General features: G+C 39.5%; 6 protein-coding genes across 8 annotated transcripts; 2 read left to right on the forward strand and 4 right to left on the reverse strand.

Moving 5' to 3' along the window:
• Positions 1-682: 682 nt before the first annotated feature.
• LOC118810072 lies at positions 683-3,509 on the reverse strand. Its single transcript, XM_036573598.1, has 2 exons — positions 3,273-3,509; positions 683-3,062 (listed from the first exon to the last, which is right to left on the reverse strand). Exons 1-2 carry the CDS (start codon positions 3,448-3,450, stop codon positions 1,666-1,668), a joined length of 1,575 nt encoding a protein of 524 aa, XP_036429491.1. The 5' UTR covers positions 3,451-3,509; the 3' UTR covers positions 683-1,665.
• A 123-nt stretch (positions 3,510-3,632) lies between these two features.
• sap18 (Sin3A-associated protein) lies at positions 3,633-5,656 on the forward strand. Its single transcript, XM_036559421.1, has 4 exons — positions 3,633-3,806; positions 4,252-4,361; positions 4,460-4,582; positions 5,318-5,656. Exons 1-4 carry the CDS (start codon positions 3,642-3,644, stop codon positions 5,472-5,474), a joined length of 555 nt encoding a protein of 184 aa, XP_036415314.1. The 5' UTR covers positions 3,633-3,641; the 3' UTR covers positions 5,475-5,656.
• On the reverse strand, positions 5,554-11,810 carry ska3 (spindle and kinetochore associated complex subunit 3). Of its 3 annotated transcripts, none has more exons than XM_036559124.1 (12): positions 11,767-11,810; positions 11,332-11,476; positions 10,613-10,677; positions 10,293-10,464; positions 9,658-10,126; positions 9,444-9,523; positions 8,800-8,987; positions 8,271-8,459; positions 7,994-8,170; positions 6,850-6,947; positions 6,568-6,698; positions 5,554-6,433 (listed from the first exon to the last, which is right to left on the reverse strand). In XM_036559124.1, exons 2-12 carry the CDS (start codon positions 11,450-11,452, stop codon positions 6,267-6,269), a joined length of 1,857 nt encoding a protein of 618 aa, XP_036415017.1. In that variant the 5' UTR covers positions 11,453-11,476; positions 11,767-11,810; the 3' UTR covers positions 5,554-6,266. The 3 variants fall into 3 exon arrangements, with proteins under 3 accessions (XP_036415017.1, XP_036415104.1, XP_036415182.1); XM_036559211.1 differs by having other exon boundaries at positions 11,332-11,456; positions 11,767-11,801; XM_036559289.1 differs by having other exon boundaries at positions 11,332-11,456; positions 11,576-11,794.
• A 1,858-nt stretch (positions 11,811-13,668) lies between these two features.
• LOC118809464 lies at positions 13,669-15,591 on the forward strand. Its single transcript, XM_036572817.1, has 3 exons — positions 13,669-13,688; positions 13,817-14,295; positions 14,854-15,591. The coding sequence occupies exons 2-3, from the start codon at positions 13,849-13,851 to the stop codon at positions 15,589-15,591; spliced, it is 1,185 nt and encodes a 394-aa protein (XP_036428710.1). The 5' UTR covers positions 13,669-13,688; positions 13,817-13,848.
• Positions 15,592-16,852: 1,261 nt separating this feature from the next.
• On the reverse strand, positions 16,853-20,466 carry LOC118809472 (potassium/sodium hyperpolarization-activated cyclic nucleotide-gated channel 1-like). Its single transcript, XM_036572826.1, has 9 exons — positions 20,278-20,466; positions 20,016-20,195; positions 19,816-19,920; positions 19,587-19,718; positions 19,292-19,439; positions 17,814-17,941; positions 17,575-17,721; positions 17,253-17,490; positions 16,853-17,010 (listed from the first exon to the last, which is right to left on the reverse strand). The coding sequence occupies exons 1-9, from the start codon at positions 20,464-20,466 to the stop codon at positions 16,853-16,855; spliced, it is 1,425 nt and encodes a 474-aa protein (XP_036428719.1).
• Positions 17,486-18,110, reverse strand: LOC118810080 (potassium/sodium hyperpolarization-activated cyclic nucleotide-gated channel 1-like). The gene is made up of 3 exons (XM_036573609.1): positions 18,049-18,110; positions 17,814-17,941; positions 17,486-17,721 (listed from the first exon to the last, which is right to left on the reverse strand). The coding sequence occupies exons 1-3, from the start codon at positions 18,086-18,088 to the stop codon at positions 17,557-17,559; spliced, it is 333 nt and encodes a 110-aa protein (XP_036429502.1). The 5' UTR covers positions 18,089-18,110; the 3' UTR covers positions 17,486-17,556.
• Positions 20,467-21,409: the final 943 nt, after the last annotated feature.

A 21,409-nucleotide genomic window follows, 5' to 3' on the forward strand; every position in this document is an offset into this window, starting at 1 on the left:
ACTATTTATTCCTGTGCAACATTCTGCACATGGCTTCCCCTCTCAGATGTATTTTGACACACTGATATGACTTTAATTAAGACTTGAACAAAATGACAAAGATCTGTTCCTGAAAATGTACAAATTCATAACTTGGACCTTAAAGAGTGGAAAAATCTGAATCCACACAGAAGCAGTAGAAAAAAACAGGACTTCAAATGAGTATCACTCTGTGGCCATAGGGTATCCATAGGGTATATTTAATGAACAGGATGCTACATTGAAGAATAGCAGTATCTCCATACAAGCTCACATCTGTAAAGCAGGACTAAAAAAAGAAGGACTAAGATGTCTTTGAGCAATGCAGACTTTGTGCAAATCCTACAATCTACACATCACATATGCAGTAATTCCAGGCAACAATAATTAGATCCCCAAAACTGCACATGTCTGTGTACAGTTAGTGTATTTGAATGCACCATATATCATTTTCCAGCAGTCATGTACAAACACAGCCAAATGCAGCAACAGGTATTACGTCAGAAGAGTGAGAAACACCAGCAATGTGAAAAGGTGGACGCTCCTACAGCTTATTTGCGCATAATGCCCAAACTCAGCATATGCTGAGAGACAAACATATAAAAATACTACAGCTAGAAGTAAATACAGCATGCAAGAGGTTACTAGTGTTGATACAGGGTATAATAAAAAATAATAACTTATTATGCCTTTGTCTTATAACTTTATGGCACTAACACAGAATGGCAACTTGTTATGAAACAATAGAACCAATAGTCATTACAGTTGAATGACAAGACTGTCAGTCAGGTCCAAGTAAAATGGACCTACACAAAAAAACAGCTGTTTTGACACCACTGTATTGCCTTTGTATAGGCTAAGGCACTAAGACATGAGGACAGCTAACACCATCTCTGACTAAAGGGCTTGTTCTGTAGCATGGAGGTAATGTTGGGTTATAAGATCTTACCATCGATACAACACATTAAAAACAAAGTATGCATGGAATGTTCCATTTCAAACCAAAGTATTGACAAATTCAAGAATTCACAAAGAGCATTTGTGAGGTCAGGTACAAGCCAGCCACCGCACCTTTTCTAACGCAACGTCAGTGGACAGCTGAACGCACTTGAAGAACATTAACTGCCAATTCCGTTGTGTCAGCTAACAGACACCTGCACTGGCTACCTCTGCGCTTAGTGATGAGGTGAGAGAATGCAAGGCCAATTGTGCTCTTGGACTCCCGGCCACGGATGGCTATAGCATCACCTGGGATCAAACCCACAATCTCCTAACGATAGGGCCAACACCTGGATGGTTGCACCACTTGAGGGCCCCTCAGCTGCACCTTGTTGTCTGTGATTCAGAGAACAGAACATACAGTTCACCATGTTGTAATTTTTCTTTTTTTTTTGATAAGGAAAATGACAAGACACCCTGGAGAACTGGAGCATGTGCAGCCTTCATTCTCCTAAAGTAATTATATCAAAGGATGCTGAGAGACTTAATGTGAATAGAACCAACTGAACTGGGTATGAAAAAATAATAGGCTTGAAATATATGGAAAAAATGCATGAGCGCAATACAAGCATAACAAGGCCTATTAAGTGTAATCCCTTCAGTGTCATTACCCATCATCCAGGTATTTCACATGCTCTATGATGCAAATCACTCTAGTGGGACAGCAGAAATACACAGGTTGTTTAAGGCACAGGCAACCTGTACTATCTTGTCAAAAGTGGTCACATCCGAGCTACGGTCTACGACAGTAAAAGGGCTCTCCACAGGTCCAGTCAGCATAGAGTATCTTTTTTTGACCATTTGTATGACCCTCCCCACATGCTTATACACATTCATTCTTTCTGCAGTGACCAGTGAGGCCTGCTCTCTCATACTCTGGTCACTTCGGCCAATCTCACCATGATCACTACTAGTGATTTTGAGCTCAGCTCTGCGAGCGCCCACCAAGTCCCCAATGTCAAAATCTCGCTCAGCTAGTACCACATCCCCAGGAAGGAGTTTGCAAAGAAGACCACAACTCTGTACTAGAGTCTTGTCGCTAACATTACCAGGTGACCCCCTGGAGACAAACATGACAACACCTTGGGGGGCAACACCAATCACATATTTGAGCTCACTGACAGAAGCTGGGTGTGGTGACTGAGTGACCATCTCTGCTGTTGATGTGGCACCTTGAGGATTTACATCTACACTGACTGCTTTTTCAAGGGACACCGTAAAGCAGTCTATAATCACGGCACAGTCTGGATGTGAGCACTTCACAGCTGCAGGAAGGTTTTTCCGGAGTTCCACTCTAGATGGCCAATACACAGCAGTGGGTACAAGAGTGGTAAACATTATGTTGATGATTCGATGAACAGTTCTGGTTACCGTGGTAACTTTAACTCCAAAGCGGTAGGCCAAGTCCTGATTCCTAAGATCAAGTCGAAGTCTCATTAATGTCAGAAGTAACTGTTGGAACTTTGAAAGCTTGGCATTTCTGTCCCCCTTCATGTGGGGCACGAGCAGCCACATTACTGTCTCAAACACAAAATAGTTTGGCAATCCGGTATAGAACTGAACTTTTTCTGGATCATTCCTGAAAGAGGCTTCAGTGAGAGACATCTTCTCTAACGATTCCCTTAGTTCCATGTTCTCCTTTTTCAGGGCATTGAGACTGGCCTCATAGTTAACTAACTGTGTGGAACTGTTTCTGAGTGGCATCTCTTTGTTCCGGTCTTCAGTTTCCGTTAGACTTTCTTCCTCTACTTCATCATCATCGTCGTCGTCGTCGTCGTCATCATTGTCATCATCATCCTCTTCGTCATCACTGTTTAGGGAGGAGGTTGCACTTTCAAGATCTCCTTGACAGTGGTTATGGCTAAGGTCTGCATTCAAACGTGCCTGGCCTTGTAGGAAAAGCAATGCATTGGCAGCCTCCACTTGTGCTTCTTGTTTGTCATAAGGCTCAAAGTGATTGGGTTCTTTTATATTTGAGGAGAGGGGAGCAGAGGTGAAAACCGAAGGAACATAGTCTGGAGACCTAGGATTCTTCACTTGTCTACCTGTGACATGGGCAAGAAATGGACAGAGTTATGAACAAGCTCAGTGAAAGAAAATAAAATAAATAAATAAATATACTGAGACCATTCCTGCCTGGTTCCTCCCTCCATGTAAGCTTACTGATGGTCAGCTACTACATGACGACTGGTCCATCACATTCTGTGGATGGTATATTAATGTTATATAACTTTTTTAACGAAGACAGCCGTTACCTGAAATGAAGTGAGTGCTGCAGAGTCTGCTGCCCTCATTTGGCATCCAGCCCTCACGATTCACAGCAGCGATCCAGCGCTGCTTTCTCTCCGGGTCCCGCGGGAACCTGTAGAAGGATAAGGCGGTGCCGGGAGTCCTCCTGTTCCGACAACCTGCCACCACACACGTGTGAACCATATTAAAGACACCAAAAGCATGTACGTCTTCAGCCCCTCACTGCCACTGTTAATATTCTGACTCCCAAAATGGCGGTGGGGGAAACTGCCATAGAAATGCATGGACGGCTCCAGAGCGCGTCATCAGTTGGGATACGTTTTGAGAGCCGCGATTGGTCGACTCGCACAACCGCTACATGTGACGTCACCCTAATGCGCCTGCTGGACAAGATTTCTTTAGGTCGGCGAAAGCAGCGTCTTGTGGAGATTAAGTCCGTATTTTCACTCGAAGAAAAAGGGATTGCGATGGCCGTCGAATCGAGAGTTACTCAGGAGGAAATCAAGAAAGAGCCAGAGAAGCCAGTTGATAGAGAAAAGGTAGCTACACCGGTTATTTCTTTGGTTTCCTAGCAGTAGCGAACGTGTTAAGCTAACGCTAACTACACAGTCTGTTATCTAACATACTAGCTGACGTTTATGAGTAAAGCTTTTTTCGTATCTGTGGGTAAATTTAACCATCTGTCGTTGGTGCTGAAACACTGTCGAAGTTTTGATCTCGTTCTGATCATCAGTTAACGTTACACTGATAGTAGCTCCGTAAATGGTGGAGAAAAAAAAGTAGCTTAGCCTGTTAGCTAACCAAACAACGTTATACTTACGTTCAAAATGGTTCTTCAAGGGATCTTTAGTAAAGGGAATGGTTCTGTTTAGAACCATGAGTTATAAATAGAAGCATTTAATACTTAAGGGTACTTTGCATAGTGAAATGGTTCTTCAGATTGATGGAGAATGTTGTTGGACATGTGCTGTATTTCTGTTGCAGACATGTCCGCTGCTGCTTAGAGTTTTCACCACAAATAATGGCAGGCATCACCGAATGGATGAGTTTGCCCGGGGAAATGTACCGTCGAGCGAGCTTCAGATTTACACTTGGTAATGTTACTTCACTGGCTCTTCCACTTCTCATGTCTTCTGTGGATTGGAAATATGATAGCTAGCGTTACATGTTGATGTATTTTTATGTGTAATAGGATGGACGCCACCCTGAAAGAGCTGACCAGCCTGGTGAAGGAGGTTTATCCTGAGGCTCGAAAAAAAGGCACGCATTTCGGCTTTGCCATTGTGTACCCAGACCCCAAGCGGCAAGGCTACAGGTAACGTAGAATATCTCTCTTCTCAGTCCAATACACGTTAGTAAGTTGTCCATGTCCAAACAGTTGCATGAAACTTTACTTCTTATTTGCTTTTCTTTAATTATGCCTGATCTGTAGCCCATGGCCTCATGAACAAAAGCATGCAGACCCTTCTAAATAGTCAGTTCGGCTACTTTAAGGTTGCTCCTTTGCTCATACCCATTGTGTACATATTCCATATAAAAGCACTGCCAATATAATGTAGTTGCACATGAACCCAAGGTTACCATGGCCAATACTGAGTGTCAGGAATTAAAGCCCCCAGCAGTGGACTGTGGAGCGGTGACTCTGCATTACCTGAAGTGATGGAGCTCCAACAAATATCTTTGCGATGTGTCAGAGTGGCATTTGTGATTCAGAGCTAATCATCCAGCATCACTATCTGACCTAACTAATGCTTTTATGGCTGAATGGAGTCAAATCCAGCGTTCCAACATTTAGTGTAAAGCTTTAATGAAAGAGTAGTCTGTTACTGTAGCACAGGACAAACTCCCAATTAATACATGTGATTTCAGAAGCAGTGTCGAATGATCAGGTATCTACAGACATTTGAACATGTAGCGTACATTGGCTAAGCAGATTAGCATTTGTATCTTTGTGGCTTTCAGGTCAGGCAAAGTTAGGAAAATGGACAGGGGGAAAAGTTGCATTTTACTACATGCATACTTACTTCATCCCATACATTTGTTTTGTTAGAGTAAAAGACATTGGGAACACAATATCAGGCCGTAAGGGTGCAGATGACTCCATGACCCTGCAGTCTCAGCGCTTTCAGATAGGAGACTACCTGGACATCGCCATCACTCCTCCAAACCGTGCTCCGCCTTTGCAAGGCCGCATGAGACCCTACTGACCCTCTCCACACTAGAACCCTGGGTGCCTGCACAGTCTTGTCTACATGATTACATTTTGTTGTTGTCAGTTTCTTCACAGATTTTTTTTTTAATTTTTTTTTTATCACATTCATTGGCTTTGAGTTTAAGACTTAACACCACCATGTACACTTATTGATGAATAAAGTTGTTTTTCCCTAGACGTTGTCTGTCAACTTCATGATGTAATTAAGACTCAAAGATATTGGCAACAAGACCTTTCCTCTTTAACACAAATGTGACACTGATTTGCAATTTACTAACTTTAAGTATTTAACCACACTACAAAACATTGTTTTAACAAAATTTCTTCTGGCAAAAGCAATTTACAAAGAATGGAATCAGACTTTAAAATGCCATTTAGTCACTATTAGTTACTATTAATTTGTATATCTGGACCATTATGTATAAACATACATTACTGACCACTTCCTTAGCTTGATGCATAAAATAATAGACAACAATAAATTAAAAAAGTGTAAGAGGAGTAATTTCTATACAATTTATATAAAGTACAGTTTATTGTCAAAACAATGTGCATGTTTCACTTAAAAGGCAGAATAATTAAATAATTGTTCCACTACAAGTTAATGAAAAGCAAAAAAATAAAGCCAGGTGGTTGGGTTGTTCTTCCTATTCTGATGATGCCAAACTTTGTGCAAGTGAAACACAAATATTAGCACCTTCTAAAAAGTAGTATGACAAATTTCTAGCAAAATACAAAATCTGTATTTACACAACAAATGACATCAAGTACTGTTAAAAAGTCTCTCTTATGTGTTAGTCAGGATCTTGAAAGTTGCATTTCTCCCAAACCCCTGCACATTCTCCAACCTTTTCAGTTCAACAAGAGACAAGATGTACATTGGTGCCTGAGGCCCCACGTCCAATATCTTCCTCAAATCTTCCATATGAAATGCTTCAGAGTTAGAGTCACCATCTGTCACAAAGGGCAAAGTTAAATATTTAAGCTGTTGTGAAGGTTTATTATTCTAATGTAGTATAACAAAGAATGGCAAAAAGAGGTTCTGGTTAATTGTTAATGTGAGCTATAAAGGCTGAGTTTCCACTGACCTCTGTGTCGCTCCTCAACCACGAGGTTAATTTTATTGATCGCTTGGTTCAGACTGGTGAGGGGGATCTGTTTCATGTAAGAGGCCAGTCCATGAAACTCTTTCTCAGACACGTGATTGAGAACCTGAGCTCTTGTCAACAAAAAGCAACAATAGTTTATTTAAAGCCATAGGTAATAGTTCAAACCAGTCTGGGCAGTTCAGTCGAGAGCATAATGTATAAAGCAAGACTACTATTTGGATGGAAATAAAAGTCAGGATTAGTCTAGTAAAATGCTCTTACCTGTTCTCTTTCCCAGCTGCCACTGTCTGCAAACTCATTTTTGAGCCCTGTTGCACTGATGCAGAGGGAAGTGGTTTGCAATTACCCTGAGATACAAGCTTTAGAAATAAATACAAAACATTCATTAAGTGTGGATAACTCAAACTACTAGTTCATACAGGAAAAAAAGATAAACATCTGCCAATGACAAAAAAATATGAATACATTTTTACACACTAAATTAATGGTTAAGAATGAATATGAATATGTGTGTGTGTGTGCTTTAAATTGTATAAACATGCTTATAATCATGTAATAATCATTATTTGTGCATTCTTATATAAGCATATCATAATAAGCAAATGAGAAAATATTGTACCTTTCAATTACATGGTTAGACAAAACTGCAATGTAGTTCAAGTCAGTTAAATCAGCACAACTCCCTGTGCTGCTAGATATTTTTAGCAGAATGGCCCATTATCCAGCGCCTGCTTGAGTCAAAAAATGCTAAGTTTGTTGCCGTTACAACTCAAAGGATCCATTTCAGGGTATTTGTTTAATAACTGAAGCATATCAGAATTCACGCAAAGGTTTCAGTGAGTTAAAAACTACATCCTGTTTTATCATCCATAAAAACTGTCTTGGTATGAAAAGACCTCACGACAAAAATCAATACCATAAAATACTGCTTCTTTTTCCCAGTGTGGCAGCACACCAGTGACTTGCATTCATGCGATGGCTCAAAGACAACATACTCCTGCGTGCATAAACAAAGCAAAACCAGAACTGGAGTTTCAGATCTCAGATTGGAGCATAGAACGCCAATTTTATCAATAATTATCGCTAAATCAGTATGTGGCCCTAACCCTAGTAATTCCTTTACAAAAATTGTGAGCTAAATGGCATGTGTTGGAACATATTATTAGGGCAAAGAGTGGCTATTCAGAGACATCCTAGCTTTGAAAGCATTTTTCAATTTCCTGAACACTGTTCTAATACTTTTGTGTATGTTAAACACGTTTGATGAACTTCTATGCTGTAAAACAGTGGTCACCCACTCGATTAAATAAGTATACTCAAAGCAGAAATATGCACGGCTTCTCTTTATTGTAGCACACCTCAGGACAGCGTCATAGTGAGTGCAAAAGTAACAAAGGTATCTTACTTTAAGGATATCCTGGGTAATGGAACTCATATCAGGCATCTCTGGTGTGCGCGGCTCTACTTGGAACTCCATCCGGACACGAGGGGTGGCTAGACACCAGTCCTCAGTGTGGTCATCATTCGGGTGTAATACGGTGGGTGGAGGCTCAGTTATTCCTGACTGCTTATTTCCTCCCATCTACATCCCATGAAGTCAATCATGGGGTGAGCAGATCTGGTTTTATTGCGTGCTTAAAAATTGTTAAAAAGTGATTCTAAGGTAGATGATATCTACTTACACAAGGTAAAGAACGGCCGAGAAAAGATTGTAGTTTTGGCATTTCAGGAGTACTCTCTTCTGTCTGATACATGCTGGCTGACATCTGTGGCATGTCAGACGATGAAACTCTGACTGTTGGGCATTCTGAAGAGTTGGACATGCTATTCAGTGATCTTGTGAGACCATCCTGCTCATCCTGTCTGGTCTCCTAAGAAAGGTATAGTGGATCACTGGTGGCATCACTATAATCACTGTGATAACATACATGCACACTCACCAGAAGAGTATTTCACAAAATATGATTTCTCTGTTTAGCCAAATAACTAAAGCCAAGCTAAAGTCAAGCTCATCAAAACAAAAAGAATATTCCTACTGGATCCGATCCTCAACTTTAAAGTTATCTGGTTAACTGAGAAACCCTGCTTTGTCAAACACTCCCTAGCTCACTACTTTATTAGTCTTTGCTCACAGGCCTAAACTGTAGACTACACTTCTGGCCCATACTGTTGTGTTGTTAAATGTCAAACATCTGAATCTAAGACACACACCTTTCTTGCGCTAATCAGCTTGCTGATGAAAGGCGTCTCAAACGTTGGAAGCTCAGGCGTAGCAGCAGCATTTCCAGGGTGAGGGGGGGAATGAGGACTGCTTGGCTGAGCAGAGGACGAGACCAGCTGTTTATTCATCTTAAGATCCAGTGTACAAAACGCAGGCAGTTCTGGGGACTCCATGCTCTCTGCGTAACATAATAGAATAACACGCGATGGCCAATTAGTCAGGAGAGAATTGTTGGTGCTAATAAACAAGCATTTATGGCTTATCTTGGGCAAGACATGGGTTTAACTTACAGGTAAGTTAAAAAAAATCTGTAAATTAATGGAAAATCTGATCAATGGAATTATGAGTAACATTTCTCCTTAAAAAGATGCTCAAGTTCAGTTTTGTCCACTAGAGGGAGCCTAGCACTGGGGAAAAGTCAAGTACAATTCCACAAAAATGCCATCATCTACAAGCAGGTGAAGCACACACAGTTCTGCACTTTAGCCTCAAATAATAATCATTAAAAAATAATTTATGTATTTGTCATGCAAACTGAAGAATCTATTGGGCGAACTCAAGAGTACTACCAAATTCTAGTAACTTAAAGTCTAGCTTGAATGTCAAAATTATATATAAGAAATATAGTTTTTACCATTTAGCTTCTCTTGAGGGATACAAGATGGTGGAGTAGAATTATTTGGAGGAGATCTCTGAGAAGTCTCTTCTGTTGCACTTATAAAGACGCAAAAAACATGAAATCAATGCAAATATTTTGTACTAGATTGTAAAGAGCTGCAGTGTTCTCATATATACACATATGATTCCACAAGTACACACTCTGTAGCACACTAATGATGTGTGACTACCTGTGAGTCTGCCTGTTCCTTGGCGGTTTCTTGCGGAACAAGTCCATGGTGAAATCATTATTCAAGCACATTGTGTGCTCTGTAATACCAAAGTCTTCCAATCGAGGGGTAGGAGCATCCTCATCCATAACCAGAGAGCATCTGGGTGTCTTTGGCAGGGATGGCTGCATGGTCATTACAAGTGGTGGTGGTGGTGGTGGTGAGAGAGCCACAGCTGGGATAGGAGGTACTTCACATGCAGACAGTTCTGCATTGCAAAGCACCATCTGCAGGTGGAGTGCAGACAGGCCAAAATCTGCGAGCTGCGGAGTACGCATTTGGTCAACAGCTGGAAGTGGCATTCTCTCAGGTGTTTTAGATTCCTGAACTTCCGCTTCCTCTCCATCTTCTGCCATCTCGACAGCCAGCTCTCTCTCTGGTTGTTTTTCAATGATAGGCTTGGTCTCTGCTTCAGCCTGACCAGTTACTTCTAGAAAACAAGGTAAACCATAAATGAGCCCAAGTCAGCAGATTTTGGGTTTGTTTTGAAATTATATTAAATAATAAAAAAAACAAATTGTAGATTTTTTTCCACTTTAGGGACTTACGATCAATGCACTTATATTGAAAACACTACAGTCGTGACAGATTTGCACCTGAGTTTTTCTGGAAGGCTTTGCGTGGTCTGTACCCATATTTTTCATAGTGTCTCCTAATTCTTTCAATGTCCTCTGTGGTCCGCTGTTTCAGCACCATACAGGCTTTAATGAAGCTCCTCAGCTCACCACTCCCACCCTCTTGAGATGCCACCTGGCCATGAAGCTGTCTCTGCAAATACAAGACGGTCATTGTTAGGTCACTGTAGAAACAGCAGATGTCATTTATCAGTCAGTTATTAGCATGATTAACTGAGATATTTCCAACAAGCTTCTTGACCAAAGTAAAATAATCAAAGAGCCCTCAATCAATTGCTTACCTTAAGTCCTCTAACCTCAGAATGTAGTTCATGTAGTGCTCGGACAGGTCCACTCTCTGTCTCGTCTATAAAAAGGCAGCAAATCGAAAACATTAAAACTGTAAGTCATACATTTAAAATAGCTTAATATGACAAGTGCTAATGCCCCACACAGCACATCAAAGGGCCGCTTTGATATGCTGTGTGTGGGGCATTCTGAAATTCTTAATTTATAAAAATGTTAGCCAAATTTATTAAAACAACCAAGTGACCGAAAGAAATCAAACTTCTCTCACATCTTACTGGTCCAACACCAACTGCCAAAGAGATGATGCTGTAATGTCAGGACAAAGCACAAATTTTTACGTTAAGTTTTCCCTCTCCGTTAAAACCTATTATAATGAAATCAGAAAAGCATAATGTAATAACATATTTCTTAAAAATCTCTTTACAATAAGAGTGCATTTCGTAGCAAATGTTTATGACTATTAAGGTGTTATTCCCAGATCATTGTTTCATTACATTATGGCACGTTGAACTTTCTCCTAATAATGTGTTTCAATAAAGAAAAAAAAATGATCACCTTGTTTGGATTACAGCTTCATTATTTTGGCATAAGAGAAATCCTTTGTCATTGTTTTGTTACATTAAGCTCTTCTCATTTTAATCGTTTCAGAATATTCCCTATAAACGACTACTTTGTAAACAGGGCACGTAAAGAAGAATATAACATCAGGTACCGTCCTCCTCGTTCAGTTTCTGGCTGGCAGTCTGCTCCAGGTTTGCTCTCTCCGTCTCTAAGCGCACAGCCAGGCTCCGCAGCTTTGCGAAGAACCGTATGGATGTATCCATTGTAGACATCTAGCTATACCCAGAAGATCCACACTGGGTGAAAGAAATAACTCACTGATAACGGTAATTTCTGAAATAGCAATTCAGAACACATTAAATGCAACAGCGTAATCAGTTTACACGGTTGGCTACCTGCGTATGTTTATGGCCAGTTAGCAGCGAATGCTAAACAACGTTAGCAAAAGCGCAGATACGTACTACAAACAAGAGTTAATGTAGCTGACAGTCACACCTCTGTTTTGATATTACCAGATTAAATGTATAAAAATGAACTCAAATGCTCTATCACGTGTGAAATGGAGGTCTATGGTGCTGTAAGTTACCGCTCAGTCTTCAGGAGAGACGTTTCAAATTCGGCGCTTCCGCGATTTGGCGGAAATGTCGAAATGCAAATTCAACCAATCGGCTTTGGACTTCTTTTCCGCTCCGATCAACGTGAGCAACATATGAAATATGAAGAGTTTTAACATTATGCGTTTCTCAAAATTTCAAATTCACAAAAGTAGATTTAACAATAAGCAACTTCTTTATTTTATTTTGAACAAGCAATTACCACTATCTACACAGAATGTGTTGTGTGTTTTTAATATGTATAAAGTATTAATACAGTATCCTAAAATATGTGCAACTGATTTTTAAAGTTATTATTATTGTTGTTGTTGTTGTTGCTCATTGTTTATGGCATGTTCAAGAAATGTTGTTGACATGTCAATTCTAGGTTATTTGTTCTACAGCATTAATTCACTGGACTATTGTAGTGTTTATGTGTAGAGTAAAAACTGAGAGTCAGTCCAGCGCTAATGGCTGAGAGAGTGAGATAAGATGACTTACATTGTAGTGCGACTAGAAGTCCATTCATTAGTATGTATAGTACAGTAGTGTGGCATTTGGGCCACAGCTTTAGAGAACATTGTGCTTATGTACGATGTGGCTGTGGCCTCAACAGCTGATAAACAAAGCACCACGACTTGTGCGAAAGCTGTGTCTCCTTTAATAGCGGTGAATGCTGCATTATGTCCGTTCTTTAGTATGTAACTGAAAAAATTCACTTTGAAATAAGGGCACAAAGACTATTTTATTTGTGCGTACGGTTCCCTTCTAATCCATTAACAGCCTTCATTCTGTATGTCCAAAAGTATTGTGGCAGCTGCCACTTGCTTCGGGTTGCCCTGTCTCCCCCTCCTTGAAGGGGGAATTGTTGCTGTTGTTGTTATTTTTTGCTTTAACATATGTTGTATGTCACAGTTGTCAGAAGAAAACCTTGTAGCTTCATTTTTAATGTTTTTCAGTTTTTGACAAAATTTGAAAATATCTGCTGGCCTTTACATTGTATATACATTTCATGATGAATGGATTAAAAGAAATTACCTAAAATTATTTGGGGAAAAAAGTCTGGTTCCATTGACTTACATTAACAGTAAGGTATGTTTTTTCCTTCTCCTGTAAAGTTACCATTTTGGAGATATAAGGTTTTCTTCCGACAACAGTGATGTGTTGTTTGTGCTATGTCGTGTTGGGGTGTGGTGAGATAGTGGTGAGTTTGTGTGCCTATAATTGGAAGAAAACTTATGGCTAGAAGTCACCAACTGTGTTTGTATGTGCCTTTTCTGCTGGTGTAAATAAAAGGGTGCTTCTTGTGGCAGAAACAGTGGCTTCTCCCTTGTCTCGTTTTACACCAATGCCACAGTATCCAGATACCTTGAATTCAGCCATGTTAAGGTGCACCCATTGCTGATGTAGGCGTTCAGTTGTGTTCAGTTCACACGCAGCTTTCCCATAGAAGCATTCAAAGATTAAGATTTGAAGAATTCAAAGTGCAGTTGTGCAGTGATGGTTTGTGTGATTATTTATTTATTTATTCGTTTATTTGAACCACCGTGTTGCATGTTCGTTCATTTGTATGTGTTGGGTAAATGTAAAATAAGGGGATTTTCGTCTTCCTTTCTGTTTGCTCTTAAGCACTGATTTTTTCCTGTCTGATCCTCTATGTGAGGGTGAGCTATTCATGACCAGCATTTTTTTGTAACAAAACTCATCACTGACAGAATGAAATGACCAAGACTGTGAACATGTTAGTTCACTTAATCTCCCAGCAAATACCACAATGCTATTGTTCAGGCTGTAAATGTTATTTCAAGGGCATCTAAGGGAAAAATGTTATCAAACCCTTATTTGCTCTGGTGCGTGAGTATAAATTCTAGAGCCAAAGTGAAGGTGACATAAACCCCACTTCCTCTGCACTTCGGTGAGCTTCTATGCATTTCTGTCAGAGTTACATCCCTTTTGTTAATCTGTGTCTGTTTTATTTATGTATATGATCAATTATTTAATGTAAATGTTTACTTTGTTTCTTTTGCCTGCTTTGATCTCCAGGTCAGTTCTTTAATATCCTTTTGGTCCAAACCATGGCGCTCTTTGGGAAAGTTCTGGAACCTGTCGGCTTCATGCAGTCCATGCGTGTACTAGTTGAGGGAATCTGCACTTATCTAAGTGGCAGTGCTACATCTGATGATATGGACCTGGTGAAGAAGAACTTGGATCACATTGATAATCAGCTTAGCTCCTTTGGACCAGGCCTGCTCACCGATCAGGAGGTTCACCGTCTTGAATATGACTTGGTTGTGGTGTACAATCAGCTAGGCGCATCTGTGAGAGCCCAGCCAGAGTTTACAAAGCGGGAAAAGGAAGTGTTTTTGAGTTATGTTCAGGAGTATCGTCTGGAGAGGCAGCTGACAGCATTGTACAGTCGTATGATGGGCATTTCTGTCCTGACTGATCAGCCCACCCTGTTAGAAGAGCTTGTGCGAAACCGTAAACCAAAACGCTGGCAGGTTAAGGAGTTTTGTGTCAAGGTCAGTGCACTGTATGTACTTCAAGTTTGTGTGCATGGGCGTTTGTATAAAATTAATCTCTACAGTGAAATAAACTTCAGTTTCTGGGTGGTGGTAGCTGAGCACTTGGCTATGACTCAAGAAGTCATGGCTCCATTCTCAGCTGATGGTGCCCCCACCATGCCCTTGAGCAAGGCACTTAATCTCATGTTGCTTCAGAGGGACTGCTGGCTAATGTAAGCAGTTAGAAAGTTAGGAACGTGTTAATGGACAATTAATTAGGCACCTTTGATAGGCAAGATTATTTCCAAGATGCATGCTGACCTTGATATGCATACAAGTAAAGTACATTTCAGTGCTTACATACCAAGGACAAGCCAATGACAGCTGATAACTCTTGGCTGTTTATTCAGGAACTGCATTGACCTTTATCTTTTAATGCCAGTGAATAAGCACTGCCTATAGCATTACAATGAAATAATTATTGTGTAACAATAATATAATTTCATATGTTGACAAATGTAATAATTTCTCTCATTCATTCATTCATTCATATAAATCTGGACTTTTTCATTACAGGTGAATTTTGTTCTTGGAACAGGTCTGCTGTGTCTTTTTGTAGAGTCCTCTTTGACAGGCAGAGATCAGGCCCTTCTCATAAAGAGCTGGTCAGATAGGATGGCTGCCCTGTACAGGAAAATGAAAAACACTGGAGGGCTCTGTTCTGGATACTTCCGCGAGCAGGCAGAAGAGGATGTCAGGAAGCAGATCCTGGAGATTCGGTGGAACACACACACGCCTGAGGAGCAAGCAGCAGAGATCCTAAAAACTTTAGAGCGAAATTATGACTGGCTGCACTGGGCTGTGATGGTACACCCCCCTGTGGGCTCCTGGAAGGAGGCAGCAGATGAAGCCAAGGAGGGAACTGAACAGCAAAGCAATCAACTCAGTCTGGCCTCTGAGAACTTCATCTCTGTTTGCTCAGAAGTACCCAATTCCAATATAGTCGCCTGCTACAGGGACACCCCTTCCTCGCTGGATAAAGCTCGCATCCATCAGCTGATAGTGGACCTGGAGTGGAAGATTCCAAACCCCCCACCCGAAATCTATGCAGCAATAGAAGAAGATCCAGGCAAGGCTAGACTCTACCTAGCCAATCGAATGTTAAAAAAGCTGCAGGAAGGGCTTGGCGCAGGTGTTGCTATCCATGTTGTACCAGGTAAAATGGAGATGAAGTGCAATTTTCCTCAGGCCTCATATTACCAATATGAATACAAGCACAGGCTGGCCTCTGGAACAATTTGTGTATTTGGGTAAATCACCAGAATTGATTCATGTTACATTCAAATGAGTATTTACATCAAGTAATGAATTCCCTGAATGTAAGTGTATCTCTGTATTGCTCAAAAAAATATATATATAGTGGGCTAGATGTTGTATGAACTATTACCGGATACTATAACAGTTTGGAACACAATTCCTATGTATGTTACTTTAAACTTGTGTGCAAAAATAAGTAATACACTTAATTAAAGTAAATCATGCTGAACATCCAAAAAAGTATTGTGTAATTGTTTAAACTAAACATTTCCAAATGTTCATTTACCACAGACTGATAAGTGCATTAGAATTATGACTGTGGTGACTATGGCAGTTTTCTATTTAGAATGCACTCCACTACAAATTATCATACTAAAAGTCCCTGAGGAATCTGAGTGTTAAATTGAGATTTCATTTATTATATGTCTACACAGTACTGTACAAAAGTCAGAAACCACCCTTCATTTACTTAATTTGCAGTCACAAAGGGCATTAAGTACAAGTGATCTTATAAATAAGATATTTCTGAAGAGATTAATTATAAATAAAATCTAATATGAAGAAGAAAGTTTGGGGAAAAATGGTTTGTTGTTCTCAGAAGAATGGACTGGCCAACCCAGCCATGAATGTGTTTGGGATTACCTGAATAGTAATAAGCAAAAAAAACTTCCAAAACTGAACTTCAGAGATACAGAAAAATATTCCTGCAGAATTCGCTGAAAGCAAGTCTCCTGACAAGCATGGAAGCTGTATTTAAAGCAAAGGGTGGACAAACAAAATACTGAAAATAGTTATATTTAGTTGTTGAGGCCCCTTTTTAATTTTCTGATAAGTAAATTGTCGCTGTTCAAAAAAAAAACAAAACAAAAAAAAAACTATCTGCAAAAACAGCTTTTACTTACAATATAAGTTAATGTATAGAGTATTTCTTCAAGCAATTTTGAAACATTTCTATTGGTCCAGTCTGGTGAAGTGTGGCTGCTGAGCTCAAATTATGTAGAAAACATTTTACAAATTACAAATTATACAATCAAAATCTGCAGAAAATGATTTTCTTTGGACAGTAACAATATGTTGTCTGCATTGTCCTGATGCTGAAAAATTAATAACTTGCACTTGATGGCCATTTTGATATAAAATCAAATAAATGAAAGGTGGTCTCTGACTTTTGAAGAGCATTGTACATGCTTTATGTACATGTCATGTCCTTTGGCCTCAGGAATTATGAATTATGGTCTTGAGGTTGGGAGCCCAAAGTTCAATCGCCACTGAGGTGTTCTCTGTAGATATCTGTCATAACCTCTGGGTAATTACGAAGGACTCTATAAAAACTATCCACACACAGAGAGAAGAGTTGACATATGGTCTGTGCTTGAACTGTAGACAAACGCCTTCCTCTGGTCAGGAGACAAGTCTCTGGGAAAGGCAAGAAACAACATTCATGAAGCACAAATGATCATTTTTCATCATCATTTTTATCATTATCTTTGTTTTATCAGCACCATCATCTCAACAGTTTTTAGTCTTAAGATGTATTAATTAGTAATTCCTATGAAACTAATATACAGAGCTTTTCAGTTTAATGTGTTAATTCAAAACATACAGCATCTTATTCTGAAGTCTCTACATTTGAAAAGACAATCTGTCTTATATCATACCTCCAAAATAGTCACCATCACACAGCTCCTGCTGAAAAGAGTCTGTCTCCAAAACTACCTGTCCATGCTCAATGAAGAACATGCGATCACCCGGAGTGTTCTGACACATGATGACATCACCCTCCTGGAAAACCTCATACTGTAGTTCTGAGACAATCGAGCTGATGAAGTTCACATCACAGTTCTGGAACAGGGGAACTTTTCTCACAAGGCCCGAGCACATGGTCATCAAAATTTCCTTTAAAAATTAACACAAGTTGAAAGAACTCATTCAATGTGAAATAAATATGATTTTAAACGCTCACTATTCATGAAATGGTACCTCTCTAAGTGATGAAGACACCCAATTTAGAACATCCTTCTCTTCATACCACTTCCCCTGATAGCGAGCCTGAAAGTAATTGCTTATGCGAAGACGCAAGGCTTTAGGAAGCTTCATGAAGACCATATAGTCTTCCAGATGATTCATCTACAATGGAAGATTAAAAAATCATGTACAAACAGCATTCCAGGACATGGATAGATATCTATCCATCTCTGATGGACTGTGTTTTCCTGTACCTTGCTCTTATATATTCTTGCTGGGATGTCTGCATCAGTCAATAGGGCAACAGTGTTGGCAACCAGGACTGTATACATAAGTGCCCCTGACACAATGCTAGTCATGACAATCCACAGCTCCACCTCATCTAAAGCAATAAGAACAAAAAAGATATTACATAAGATACTTATTACACAGTAGTTTAAAACAAACCAAGCCAAGTACTTATTGACTGATTAGAATTATGATGTTTACTTGTTGGTGTCTCAGAGGAACCATAGGATATTGCAGTCATATGTGAGAGTGCACGAAAGATGCCAAATGAATACTTCTCCCCCACTGTGGCATTCTGCAAAACAGACTTATGTTTTACTTTTTCATTAACGTTGTTGAATACAGTGCCCTCCACAAATATTGGCACCCCTGGAAATCATGAGTGAAATGAGCTGTAAAAAAATTACTTATTCTTTTGATCTATCATTCAACATACTGGCAAAAATCCTACGTTTATTTAAGATATAATGATTGAAAGAAAAAATATATTTTCATGAAAAAAATATTTCTCTTAAATCTTTGTGTGCCACAATTATTGGCACCCCTAGAAATTCTTAAGAGTGAAATCCAACTGAAGTATATTCCCATTCATATTTTATGTCTTTAAGTTCACCTGAGTGATTAGGAACGTTTAGATGGTCAGTCATGACGTCCTGAATCACTGGGAAATATATATGAGATGAAACACAGGCCAAATTCCTTCAGTCATCCATCATTTAGAGAAATACCAGATAAAACAGCACTGATGTGTGACAAAAGGTTGTTGAGCTACACAAATCAGGAAATGGCTACAAGAAAACATCTGAACAGTTGAATAGGCCCTTTAACACTATCAGGTCGATGATCAAAAAGCTTTAAACAACTGGAGATGGTAAGCATTTACTGGGAAGAGGACATTCTGCACACAGATTTGAGAAAAATATCTACTTCCTGATAAGATTTGAGTTTTTTTGTCAATCATTGCACTTCAATAAAGTTAGATTTTTGTTAATATTTTGAATGAAGGATCAAAAGAATAAGCAATAAAGCATGTTTTTTACAGCCTGCTTTGCTCATGTTTACCAGTGGGTGCTAATACTTGCGGAGGGCACTGTATATTAAAACAACAAGGTATGGAAGCCCATTTCAACAAAATGTAACTTAGAAAATAATAAATGAATCAATTTAGTAATTATAAAAAGATTTCTCAGAATTATGGCTCATTATCTCATAATAATGAGAAAACGTCACACAATTATGTTCTCATAATTACTCATAATTATGAGATATTGAGTCTTTCTCATTATTATGACTTACTAAAAGGCTCAACTGTGGACATAAGAAGCAAGTAAATGAACCTAAAAGATGTTTTAAATACTTCTAGCAAACATCTATCTAGTTCCAACGCTGCTGGCACATTAGACATGCTGTGACATTGCATAACTAAGTACCATAAGATTTTCACGCCGCACCCAGCAGTCTGAAGGGAATTCTTCCAGCATTGGAACAAAATACTGCACACAGCCGTTCCAGTGGCACAGGAGAAAAATCATCATAAACAAAGACAAAATTCTAAAGAACACTCGAACCACCTCCAGATTTGCATTTGAAACCTATTGAGCAACAAAATCCAACATAAAAAACGATCAGGATACAACAGAACACAAAAATATACAGTCGCTTCATGAAAGTTCAGCAGTGCAAAGAAGAGTGCACATTTGTGCAATGAGATTACAGGTATTATTCCAAAAAGTACTTACTTTCTCAACTTCATTAAAAAACCTGACGAGCCGGGATACACGCAGCAGACGGACAAGGCTGAGGATTCTCACAAACATGAGGATACGTACCATTTTACTGGCTTTGGAAGAGTCACTGTGATACTGTAGGTCCTGAAAAGCATTCAAAACTACATGAAAAACACTCAAAACTACAAAAAGTTCTAGTGTTTTTTGGGTACTGGCCATAGATAAAGGAATATGACCTTACCGCAATTAGTATTATGTAACCAACTGGAAATGCTGCTATCACATCTGGTATAAACCAGCTCTTTAAATAATTTTGTCGAATGCACTTTAGATCAAGAATTGCTGCCTGGATGATGGAGAGAATGTGTTAATTCATTCTGGACAGGAACATGTGGAATATTTCTGTAGCTGCTAGTGAGGGTCTTGAGTTGATATGGTTACCTCACTGTCCTCTGCAATTATGCCCATCCGAAAGTTGAGCCCAACGTCAATCAAGAACAGTGTGTCTGAGAAGACATTGAAACCCTCCCAGCCAACTCCTGTCTGGCCATCTAAAAAGGCAATCTCTATCGGGATCCCAATCAGGTTCAGAAAAGTGATGGCAACCATGCACATCGTGTAGTAGCTCCTGAATAAGCAAGAGTTAGAGCTGTTTTACAGCATCTTCTTATTAATGTAACTTTCAAAAAACATTTAGAAGCATACAGTACCTTAAAGGACTGAAGGGATGGATCACGAAGACTCCTCTTTCTCTTTGTCTGATGCACTCCCTCTCCACAGCCACTTCACTGCCGTACACATAAAGAGACTGTCTGTTTAACTGGGGCAGCAGCAAATTTTTCCAGCCATCCCAGCTGAAGCGTTCCCTGCCTCCAGGTGCTGCCCTCTCCATCTCTACTCCCTGACTAAGCACTGTGATCAGGGAGCCACTTTTAACATCATTGTGCCGCCCTGACAACTTTATTTCGGGACTTCTTTTATGCTGATCTTCTCTTTCTCTCCCTTACACTCTCTCACTTGTTCTCTCTCTCTCACGCACACACACACAAACACACACACACACACACACAGTAATTTTCCAGTATAGTTCTCCTGCCCTGTTCAAACAGGGTGGCAAAGAGATATCAAGTGCCAGACTTTCTAATCTCCTTCACCTCATTACTGTCATTCTCCCTCGACAGTCTCATCAACTATTCAGCCTCTCTGCTTCATGCACACATGAATGAGGCACGTCTGAAATGTAGACTGGCTCACCATCACAATGGGTGGTTTTGAATATCATGATCACATGTTATCTGAACCAGACAGGTGATTCTGACAAGTAAACACCTACAAGTCTGATGCTCGGGTGAATTATACTTTTCCTACACAGTAAAGCATGCATGTTTGGAAATATTCATGAAAACGGATAAACAAAGACACAAAAATCTTTAAAAATCTGTACAAAACAGTATTTTTAGTTTTTGTTTCATCAAAAAGATAAAAAAAAATATTTTTATAGTATTTTTGTGAAAGAATTTAGATTTCCATAACATACATAATGCAGGAAAATATACTGTGCTTTACTGCACTACAGATGCAGGTCACTGATTCTCTAGCTTTTTTTTTTTACAGTGTTAAATTACAGACTTGATGTTGCATCTCTATTCTCCCAGTAAATGTTCTGGGTGTCATGATACAAGGCCAAGTTTCAGTGTGGCATTCAAAATAATGTAATGGGTAACTGATCTTTAATTTTCTGAGGGTTATAAACATCATTTAGTGTTGCTGAGAAATCAGACACTGCTTGAAATAATTGAAGTTATTTATTATTTGCAAATAATAATAAATCACAG

Source organism: Colossoma macropomum, unplaced genomic scaffold (assembly GCF_904425465.1).
Source record: "Colossoma macropomum unplaced genomic scaffold, Colossoma_macropomum, whole genome shotgun sequence".
Taxonomy (NCBI): Eukaryota; Metazoa; Chordata; class Actinopteri; order Characiformes; family Serrasalmidae; genus Colossoma; species Colossoma macropomum.

Bases quoted from the DNA above. Each gene is read 5' to 3' on its own strand.
- LOC118810072 (XM_036573598.1), bottom strand. From the start codon at position 3,450: ATGGTTCACACGTGTGTGGTGGCAGGTTGTCGGAACAGGAGGACTCCC. The intron at 3,063-3,272 runs GTAACGGCTGTC...CCCATGTCACAG, and splicing joins CAGCACTCACTTCATTTCAG to GTAGACAAGTGAAGAATCCT.
- sap18 (XM_036559421.1), top strand. From the start codon at position 3,642: ATGCGCCTGCTGGACAAGATTTCTTTAGGTCGGCGAAAGCAGCGTCTT. The intron at 4,362-4,459 runs GTAATGTTACTT...TATGTGTAATAG, and splicing joins GAGCTTCAGATTTACACTTG to GATGGACGCCACCCTGAAAG. The intron at 4,583-5,317 runs GTAACGTAGAAT...TTGTTTTGTTAG, and splicing joins CCCAAGCGGCAAGGCTACAG to AGTAAAAGACATTGGGAACA.
- ska3 (XM_036559124.1), bottom strand. From the start codon at position 11,452: ATGTCTACAATGGATACATCCATACGGTTCTTCGCAAAGCTGCGGAGC. The intron at 8,988-9,443 runs GTAAAAACTATA...TATGTTACGCAG, and splicing joins CCCTCAAGAGAAGCTAAATG to AGAGCATGGAGTCCCCAGAA. The intron at 8,460-8,799 runs GTGTGTGTCTTA...TACCTTTCTTAG, and splicing joins AGCTGATTAGCGCAAGAAAG to GAGACCAGACAGGATGAGCA.
- LOC118809464 (XM_036572817.1), top strand. From the start codon at position 13,849: ATGGCGCTCTTTGGGAAAGTTCTGGAACCTGTCGGCTTCATGCAGTCC. The intron at 14,296-14,853 runs GTCAGTGCACTG...TTTTCATTACAG, and splicing joins TTAAGGAGTTTTGTGTCAAG to GTGAATTTTGTTCTTGGAAC.
- LOC118810080 (XM_036573609.1), bottom strand. From the start codon at position 18,088: ATGACTGCAATATCCTATGGTTCCTCTGAGACACCAACAA. The intron at 17,942-18,048 runs GTAAACATCATA...TTATTGCTTTAG, and splicing joins TTCCTCTGAGACACCAACAA to ATGAGGTGGAGCTGTGGATT. The intron at 17,722-17,813 runs GTACAGGAAAAC...CTTCCATTGTAG, and splicing joins CAAGAATATATAAGAGCAAG to ATGAATCATCTGGAAGACTA.
- LOC118809472 (XM_036572826.1), bottom strand. From the start codon at position 20,466: ATGGAGAGGGCAGCACCTGGAGGCAGGGAACGCTTCAGCTGGGATGGC. The intron at 19,921-20,015 runs GTAACCATATCA...TCCATCATCCAG, and splicing joins TAATTGCAGAGGACAGTGAG to GCAGCAATTCTTGATCTAAA. The intron at 17,722-17,813 runs GTACAGGAAAAC...CTTCCATTGTAG, and splicing joins CAAGAATATATAAGAGCAAG to ATGAATCATCTGGAAGACTA.